This window comes from Entelurus aequoreus, linkage group LG02 (genome assembly GCF_033978785.1).
Source record: "Entelurus aequoreus isolate RoL-2023_Sb linkage group LG02, RoL_Eaeq_v1.1, whole genome shotgun sequence".
Taxonomy (NCBI): Eukaryota; Metazoa; Chordata; class Actinopteri; order Syngnathiformes; family Syngnathidae; genus Entelurus; species Entelurus aequoreus.
The window spans coordinates 7034283-7045438 of record NC_084732.1 but is presented as its reverse complement, the minus strand read 5'-3'; the positions used below and the strand labels follow the sequence as shown (position 1 = coordinate 7045438).

Below are 11156 nucleotides of genomic sequence, written 5' to 3'. Positions count from 1 at the left end.
TATGCCAATTCCATTGACCTAGAATTTGTTTTTCTAAACTGTAACCTGTTTTGAAAAAGTTTCTATGTAATTATGCTACCAAATAAAACATTGCGAAAAATCGGTTTGAATCGAGAATCGTGTTCAATCAAGAATCGATTCTGAATCGAATTGTCACCCCAGGAATCGTATGAAATCGTTAGGTGACCAAAGATTCACACTCGTTGGCAAAGAAGTGGTTTTAAAATTAGGCCAAAACCAGATCCTGAAATTGTGGATGATGGCAGTGCTTCATTTCTAAGTTAGCTTGCAAGCTAGCGACTGCTATTGTTAGCTAGCCAGGTCTTGAAGCTAGCATTGTCCTTGAGACACAAACGGTGGTAGAAGTTGTCGAACAAATCAAACCAAATAAACCATTGCGAAAAATCGGTTTGAATCGAGAATCGTGTTGAATCAAGAATCGATTCTGAATCGAATCGTCACCCCAGGAATCGTTCATTCATTCTTTATAAAGGGGCCAAAAACCCGCGAAGGTCATTAGCCCACTCCAACTTTAATTAGCAGTTAGCAAACCCCATTACGCCAATAATATTTTAGGCTAATGCTTTAGGTAACTTTTATACAGTGAAAGTGACAATAAGAATTCACATCCGAATTCACAAAAATCGATAAAAAAATAATAATATTAATAATATATTTATCTATTTTTAAGAAGACGTTTTTATGCCAATTCCATTGACCTAGTATTTGTTTTTCTAAACTGTAACCTGTTTTGAAAAAGTTTCTATGTAATTATGCTACCAAATAAAACCTTGCGAAAAATCGGTTTGAATCGAGAATCGTGTTCAATCAAGAATCGATTCTGAATCGAATCGTCACCCCAGGAATCGTATAAAATCGTTAGGTGACCAAATATTCCCACGAGTTAGCAAAGAAGTGGTTTTAAAATGTGGCCAAACCAGATCCTGAAAATGTGGATGATGGCAGTGCTTCCTTTCTAAGTTAGCTTACAGGCTAGCAACGGCTATTGTTAGCTAACCAGGTCTTGAAGCTAGCATTGTCCTTGAGGCACAAACGGTGGTAGAAGTTGTCGAACAAATTCTACCAAATAAAACATTGCGAAAAATCGGTTTGAATAGGGAATCATGTTGAATCAAGAATCGATTCTGAATCGAATCGTCACCCCAGGAATCGTATGAAATCGTTAGGTGACCAAAGATTCCCACGAGTTAGCAAAGAAGTGGTTTTAAAATGTGGCCAAACCAGATCCTGAAAATGTGGATGACGGCGGTGCTTCCTTTTTAAGTTAGCTTGCAAGCTAGCGACTGCTATTGTTAGCTAACCAGGTCTTGAAGCTAGCATTGTCCTTGAGACACAAACGGTGGTAGAAGTTGTCGTACAAATTCTACCAAGTAAAACATTGCAAAAAATCGGATTGAATAGAGAATCGCGTTGAATCAAGAATCGATTCTGAATCGAGTCGTCACTCCAGGAATCGTATGGAATCGTTAGGTGACCAAATATGCACACTCGTTGGCAAAGAAGTGGTTTTAAAATGTGGCCAAACCAGATCCTGAAAATGTTGATGATGGCAGTGCTTCCTTTCTAAGTTAGCTCAGTAGCTAGCAATGGCTATTGTTAGCTAACCAGGTCTTGAAGCTAGCATTGTACTTGAGACACAAACGGTGGTAGAAGTTGTCGTACAAATCTACCAAATAAAACATTGCGAAAAATCGGTTTAAATAGAGAATCGTGTCGAATCAAGAACCGATTCTGAATCGAATCGTCACCCCAGGAATCGTATGGAATCGTTAGGTGACCAAATATGCACACTCGTTGGCAAAGAAGTGGTTTTAAAATTTGGCCAAACCAGATCCTGAAAATGTGGATGATGGCAGTGCTTCATTTCTAAGTTAGCTTACTAGCTAGCAATGTCTATTGTTAGCTAACCAGGTCTTGAAGCTAGCATTGTCCTTGAGGCACAAACGGTGGTCAAAGTTGTCATACAACATGGCAAAAATAGACCATTTGAAGAATACAATTGACTGATCTTGCCAGGCTACCTAACTAACACGCTGCCGTTGCTTATAACTCACTTATTCCCTTTGCTACATCATGCTAGTCCGCTAATCAGGGAGCTAACTTCAACTGTAAGACAACATTGATAATGGAGGCTACAGTTTGAGGTAGCAAACTTGACCATTCATTCTTTATAAAGGGGCTAAAAACCCGCAAAGGTCATTAGCCCACTCCAACTCTAATTAGCAGTTAGCGTACCTCATTACGCCAATAATATTTTAGGCTAATGCTTTAGGTAACTTTTATACATTGGAAGTGACAATAAGAAGACTAGTTAGTAGGGGTGCACAAAAAAAATAAATTCACATCCGAATTCACATCAGAATTTTCAAAAATCGATTAAAAAAAAATTATATTAATAATATGTTTATATATATTTTTTTGTAAAAATAATCTAGTTTTTAAAAATACATTTTTATGCCAATTCCATTTAATTTTTCTAAACTGTAACCTTTTTTTAAAAAAGTTTCTATATAATTATGCTACCAAAAAAAACATTGCGAAAAATCGGTTTGAATCGAGAATCGTGTTCAATCAAGAATCGATGCTGAATCGAATCGTCACCCCAGGAATCGTATGGAATCGTTCATTCATTCTTTATAAAGGGGCCAAAAACCCGCGAAGGTCATTAGCCCACTCCAACTTTCATTAGCAGTTAGCATACCTCATTACGCCAATAATATTTTAGGCTAATGCTTTAGTTAACTTTTATACATTGGAAGTGACAATAAGAAGACTAGCTAGTAAAACAAAAAAATCATTTCAAATCAGAATCAAAATTGACTCAGAATTTTCAAAAATCGATTAAAAAATAAAAAATATTAAGAATATATTTTTATATACTATTTTTGTAATAAGAATATGTTTATAAAAATACGTTTTTCGACCAACTCCACTTAACTAGAATGAGCTTTTCTAAACTGTAACCGGTTTTGAAAAAGTTTCTTTAGAATTATTCTACCAAAAATTCTGAATCAAATCGTCACCCCGTTCGGTGACCCACGATTCACACTAGTTAGCAAAGAAGTGGTTTTAAAATTTGGCCAAACCAGATCCTGAAAATGTGGATTCCTTTCTAAGTTAGCTTACTAGCTAGCAACTGCTATTGTTTAATTACCTTTTAAAGACAACATAGTTGTATTATTTAAACATTGATCAGGGCTAACAATAACAGGCTAGTGAGGTAAACAGCTGGCTAGCTAGCCCTTAGAGACGTAAAATATAACGTAGGAGGCTAACTCAGCTATTCAAACACGATTAAAAAAAACCAAGGCTTCTAGACTAGTTAGCTCATTTTGATGGGCTCAAATGACTAGCTTAAATTCAGTTAGCGAACTTGGGTTCATTGACGGTGACATATTCTGATACGTTAGCTAACAAGGAAGTGAAGCTAATTGGCAGCTGAATGTACAAACGCGACCTTTCGTTAACAGACCCGTGGCGCTGGATGCTACCAAGCTAGTTAGCTAACCGTGAGTCTTTCCAAACCCCGCTAATAAGCAACCGCTAGAAGCCATTAGCGGCCGTCAGCGGGACGTGCCTAAAAGCAACGCAGGTGCTAGCTTGAGTGTGACTAATAGAGAATTCTAACCCTCGCTGTCGCCCGACAAAATGGCACAGCGACGTCTTAGTAACACCGGAGAGACAAATTGGCATCACAAGCGTCACAAAAAGCCAAACAATCTCACTGAAGCGAGTCCCCGGGCGTGACGGACAGCTCGCAGTCCGCTAATTAATTCAGCCTCTCGGTTGGCGCCGCCTGCAGATAGCCGACAGTCAACAGATGAGGTGTTTGCACAACGCGCTGACCTCATTCCAGCACACGCCGCCCTTCAATACGCACCCGCCGCCACCGTCCATATGCAGGCGGGAAAATAACATGCCACACAAACGCAGTCGCGGTAGCGCTTGCTCCTTATTGTCCTCCCGGAGGGGGAAACAGAAACATTACGCGTCCAAATGAGAGCTCCCGGGGTTTTGCAGGGGGAAAAAATGAGAAGAAAACACTCTCTGAGCGAGCGGACTCACCTTTCATTCCGAATTTGGAGCGTCGCCCGTACTTGTTGATGAGGACGAAAAGGACGAGGAGGAGGACGCAGGCGAAGCCCGCCAAGCCCACGGCGATGGAAACCTGCGCCAAGGACGAGGAGCGTGGTCAGGATGAGGGGGAAAAATATGAATTTTTAGGTCTACTATATGCTATTTATTAGCAAGAAATGAGGGAGGAATCTTAAGCAGGCTTCGCTACACATCTTGAAGTTAATGATATATTCAGGATGACACTCTGGCATAGTCATTACATAAGAACATTCAGGATAAATGATATCAGACACACTGGTGTCCATATAATAATAATAATACTCATAATAATAATAATAATATTAATAATAATACTGGCGGGAATTAAAATAATGAATATATGATATCAGACACAGTAATATTTATTACAAAATAAATCAATAAATTCAGGATATATGATATCAGACATGGTGTCCATGTAATAATAATAATAACAATAATATATATCAATGGTAATAATAATAATAATAATAACAACAACAACAATACCGGAATTAAAATGAGGAATAAATGATATCAGACACAGTGGTGTTCATGTATTAATAATAATAATAATAATCAAAGTAATAATAATAGTAATAATGATAAAAATAATACTGGAATCAAAATGATGAATACATGATATCATACAAAGTGGTATCCATGTAATAATAATAATAATAATAATACTGAAATTAAAATAAGAAATAAAGGATAGCAGACACAGTGGTGTCCATGTAATAATAATAATAATAATAATTATTATTATTATTATAATAATTATAATAATACTGGTGGGAATTAAAATAAGGAATATATGATATCAGACACAGTGATATTTATTACAAAATAAATCAATAAATTCAGGATATATGATATCAGACATGGTGTCCATGTAATAATAATAATAACAATAATATATATTAATGGTAATAATAATAATAATAATGATATTATTATTATTATTATTATTACCATTATTATTATTATTATTATTATTATTATTATTATTATTATTATTATTATTATTATTATTATTATAAAAACCATTAATATATATTATTGTTATTATTATTATTATTACATGGACACCATGTCTGATATCATATATCCTGAATTTATTGATTTTTTTTGTAATAAATATCACTGTGTCTGATATCATATATTCCTTATTTTAATTCCAACCAGTATTATTATAATTATAATAATAATAATATTTATTATTATTATTATTATTTTTATTATTATTATCATTATTATCATTACATGGACACCACTGTGTCTGCTATCCTTTATTCCTTATTTTAATTTCAGTATCATTATTATTATTATTATTATTATTATTATTACATGGATACCACTGTGTATGATATCCTGTATTCATCATTTTGATTCCAGTATTATTGTTATCATTATTACTATTATTATTATCATTATTATTATTATTATTATTATTATTATTATTATTATTATTATTACATGGACACCACTGTGTCTGCTATCATTTATTCCTCAATTTAATTCCGGTCTTGTTGTTGTTGTTATTATTATTATTATTATTATTATTATTATTATTATTATTATTATTATTATTAACAACAACAACAATACCAGAATAAAAATTAGGAATAAATTATATCAGACACAGTGATATTTAATACAAAAGTAAATCACTGAATTCAGGATAAATTATATCAGACACAGTGGTGTCCATGTAATAATAATAATAATAATAATAATAATAATAATAATAATAATAATAATAATAATAATAATAATAATACAAGTAATAATAATAGTAATAATAATAACAATAATACTGGAATCAAAATGATGAATACATGATATCATACACAGTGGTATCCATGTAATAATAATAATAATAATAATAATAATAATACTGAAATTAAAATAAGGAATAAAGGATAGTAGACACAGTGGTGTCCATGTAATAATAATAATAATAATAATAATAATAATAATAATAATAATAATAATAATAATAATACTGGAGGGAATTACAATAAGGAATATACTGTATGATATCAGACACAGTGATATTTGTTACAAAATAAATCAATACATTCAGAATGTATGATATCAGACATGGTGTCCATGTAATAATAATAATAATAATAATTCTAACAATAATATATATTAATGGTAATAATAATACAAATAACAACAATACTGGAATTAAAATTAGGAATAAGTTATATCAGACACAGTGGTGTCCATGTAATAATAATAATAATAATAATAATAATAATAATAATAATACAAGTAACAATAATAGTTATAATAATAACAATAATACTGGAATCAAAATGATGAATACATGATATCATACACAGTGGTATCCATGTAATAATAAAAATAAAAATAATAATAATAATAATAATACTGAAATTAAAATAAAGAATAAAGGATAGCAGACACAGTGCTGTCCATGTAATAATAATAATAATAATAATAATAATAATAATAACAATAATAATAATAATAATACTGGCGGGAATTAAAATGAGGAATATATGATATAAGACACAGTGATAGTTATTACAAAATAAATCAATCAATTCAGGATATATGATATCAGACATGGTGTCCATGTAATAATAATAATAATAACAATAATATATATATATATTAATGGGAATAATAATAATAATAATAATAACAACAACAACACCGGAATTAAAATGAGGAATAAATTATATCAGACACAGTGATATTTCATACAAAAATAAATCACTGAATTCAAGATAAATGATATCAGACACAGTGGTGTCCATGTAATAATAATAATTATAATAAAAGTAATAATAATAGAAATAATAATAACAATAATACTGGAATCAAAATTATGAATGCATGATATCATACATAGTGGTGTCCATGTAATAATAATAATAATGATAATAATGATAATAATAATAATAATAATAATAATAATAATAATAATAATAATAATAATAATAATAATAATAATAATAATAATACTGAAATTAAAATAAGGAATAAAGGGTAGCAGACACAGTGGTGTCCATGTAATAATAATAACAATAATACTGGAATTAAAATAAGGAATAAAGGATAGTAGACACAGTGGTGTCCATGTAATAATAATAATAGTAGTATTAATAATATTAATAATAATATTACTTGAATTAAAATGAATAATAAATGATATCAGAAAGTGCAGCTCTTCTTCAATATACTTATTGAACATGCTTGTATATTTCATAAACTGGTCATATTAATAAATCAAGTATTGAAATGCTAACAATATCTGGCATTGTGCCTGCATAAAAATCTTCTTTGTCATTCTCCTTGAAACTGCCGCCTAAAATGATAAGCAACTGCAGCATTTTTATTTTTATTTTTATTTTTTAACACTTTTCTGAACTGCGGCCATTTTTTCCCCCCTCTCCCTCTTAGTCCAAGAAGCCGTCATGGCTATTAAGGGCTACTTCCACTCACACCAGCGTCATAGCAGTAAAAACACAAGGTGTGATTAATAATATGAACAATGGCCGCCGACTGCTCCCCGGCCACTTCCATCGCTCACACGCCAGCCAGGATGGAAGTCAGCCATGTTCCGGTTATTACATCTTTGTGAGTTCCCGCTAAAAAAAGACCAATTATTCCCAGCCGTCCGAGGCCATAATGTTTAATCATCTAATATTATATATATATATATATATATATATATATATATATATATATATATATATATATATATATATATATGTATATATATATATATATATATATATATATATATATATATATATATATATATATATATATATATATATATATATATATATATATATATATATATATAGCATATATATATATATATATATATATATATATATATATATATATATATATATATATGTCTTAATTGGATTATCCAAAAAAAAATAGTGCTCGATACCGTGGTAGAGCGTAATATGTATGTGTGGGAAAAAATCACAAGACTATTTCATCTCTACAGGCCTGTTTCATGAGGGATTTTTTCTCCTGATGATTGAGGAAACCCTCATGAAACAGGCCTGTAGAGATGAAATAGTCTTGTGATTTTTTCCCACACATATATATATATATATATATATATATATATATATATATATATATATATATATATATATATATATATATATATATATATATATATACTTTAAATCATTTTTAAAAAATTCATTTTAGTGTTAGTTTCGTGCTGTTCTTCATTTATTGCCGCACAGTGCAGTAATAAAGATGGTCGTCATTGGCAACTACACAACTTTATTTTGATAGGCTAGAATAGCAACACCAACCGCATGACGGCAATAAAAATATTAATTGGCAGAGCCATGGAGCAGATATGTGGACATTTTGCTTCCAAATATCTCGGTTTTTTTTTCGTGAAGCACAGCAGAGATCGGCACTGTCCCAAATATTGTTTCTGCAAAAACTGAAATGTAAACAAGATGAAATATTTAAGTCCAAATCATATCATGCACCGTCGTATTGCCTCGAAACTACACTGACACGTTTTTCACAATACCAAAACTCGGAATTGAATAAATAATGGAAAACGTAATCAGATTAATTATTTTTTTACTACATTATAATTCATGTATTCTTTATTCATTTACAGATTTTTCACTCGTATATAGGCTATACTACAAATGTATTGTTTATTTCCTTTCAGGAAATAGTACATACAGTAGAGGTGTGTGAATATTTGGGCACAAAACGGTTCGATCCGATCACGATTCAGAATCGATTCTCGATTCAACAAGATTCTCCCGCCAAACCGATTGTCGCAATGTAGTATTTGGTATGATTATTATAATTAAACTTTACCAAAACAGGTTACAAGTTAGAAGAGATACTTTTTGTTGCATGGAGATAGCCTAAAAGCATATAAAAAAAAATAATTAAAAAATAAATAAATAAATAAAATGTAACTATATATATATATATATATATATATATATATATATATATATATATATATATATATATATATATATATATATATATATATATATATATATATATGTGTGGGGAAAAAATCACACACATACATATAACGCTCTACCACGGTATCGAGCACTATTTTTTGGATAATCTAATTAAGACACATATATATATATATATATATATATATATATATATATATATATATATATATATATATATATATATATATATATATATATATATATATATATATATATATATATATATATATATATATATATATATAGTTACATTTGTAAAATAAAAATTAAAAAAAATAACAAATGTAACAATATATATATATATATATATATATATATATATATATATATATATATATATATATATATATATATATATATATATATATATATATATATTGTTACATTTGTTATTTTTATATATATATATATATATATATATATATATATATATATATATATATATATATATATATATATATATATATAAAGACTTTTCAAGTAATTTTGATAGTAGGCTAATATAGCTAATATAGACACTTACATCATGTGTTGCCTTCATTATAACACTTATATAAGACTTTTGAAGTCATTTTGATAGTAGGCTCATGTAGCTAATATAGACACTTACATCATGTGTTGCCTTCATTATAACACTTATATAAGACTTTTAATGTAATTTTGATAGTAGGCTAATGTAGCTAATATAGACACTTACATCATGTGTTGCCTTCATTATAACACTTATATAAGACTTTTAATGTAATTTTGATAGTAGGCTAATGTAGCTAATATAGACACTTACATCATGTGTTGCCTTCATTATAACACTTATATAAGACTTTTAATGTAATTTTGATAGTAGGCTAATATAGCTAATATAGACACTTACATCATTTGCTGCCTTCATAATAACACTTATATAAGACTTTTAAAGTCATTTTGGTAGTAGGCTACTATACGTGTTTGTGTGTCAATTTGTGTGTGTGTGTGTGTGTGTGTGTGTGTGCGATGCGCCTCACGCTTTGTGTCCACACGCATTACAAACACCTCAAGGCCGCCATTTTGACAGGCGCTAAACGAGTCCGGGGGCAACGTCTTCCGCGGCTGTTTTAATTAGCATCATTCAGGAACGAAGACGAGGAAGGAAAAAAAAAACTCACCCCGAACGTGTCCTCGTCCGGGCGGCCCGAATCCGAGTCGGTCGGCGCCGAGGGGACTGGAAGACATAAAAAGAAGAAGGAGCGGTGAGAATGGAGTTGGTGGTGAAGTTGGATGGCGGCATGCAGGGAAACTACCGGAACTCATTCCTAACAAGCATAAGCAAAAAGTTGTGTTTAATGACATGAAATATGAATAATGATGTTAATAATAACAATAATAGATTTTATTTGTAAAAAAGCACTTTACATTGAGTAAACAACGTCAAAGTGCTACAGTGTATTAAAAAAATAAAAAATAAAAAGATAATAAAAATAAAAAATAAAAACTAGAACAGCCAAATAGCTAAAACTAGTATGCATATATCTAAAAAAAAAAAAAGGCTTTTTTAAAAAGAAGGGTTTTTAAGCCCTTTTTAAAAGCATCCACAGTCTGTGGTGCCCTCAGGTGGTCAGGGAGAGCGTTCCACAGACTGGGAGCAGACGGCTGTAGAACACCAACTATTGGTGACGTGCGATACCACCGATTTTCTTTCCGATCTAATACCGAGCAAAATTCAATACTGACACTTTGTGCAAATTTACCTATTGTGTCTGGTAATATTTAAAAAAGTAGTGTATTTTAAATATTGCTGCTTCATCATTTTTCACAATTTTTCCATGACTTCTTCTGTTTTGTTTGAGGTTGTCAATACTGCCACAAGTGGTGGGAAAGTGTATTACTACTTATTTTTGGTTAAGAAACACTGATTTAGACAAGATCGCAATGATTTAGTTACTCTACGCTGTGATACTGATAATTATATATATTATCTAAAATAGCTAAAGCATCAAAATAATCGATATTTTGATTTGAGATTCGGTATCAAAACATAAGGAA

General features: G+C 30.4%; 1 protein-coding gene across 1 annotated transcript in view; it reads right to left on the bottom strand.

The window, feature by feature from the left end:
* Positions 1–3564: 3564 nt before the first annotated feature.
* The window catches only part of LOC133665316 (NT-3 growth factor receptor-like), a 151903-nt gene continuing 144311 nt past the window's right edge, over positions 3565–11156 (bottom strand). The window contains exons 9-12 of the mRNA XM_062070581.1: positions 10280–10335; positions 4087–4189; positions 3747–3817; positions 3565–3684 (exon numbers count right to left, since the gene is read on the bottom strand). Of these exons, the coding sequence (XP_061926565.1) occupies positions 3565–3684; positions 3747–3817; positions 4087–4189; positions 10280–10335 (350 nt within the window). The remainder of the gene's footprint in view (positions 3685–3746; positions 3818–4086; positions 4190–10279; positions 10336–11156) is intronic.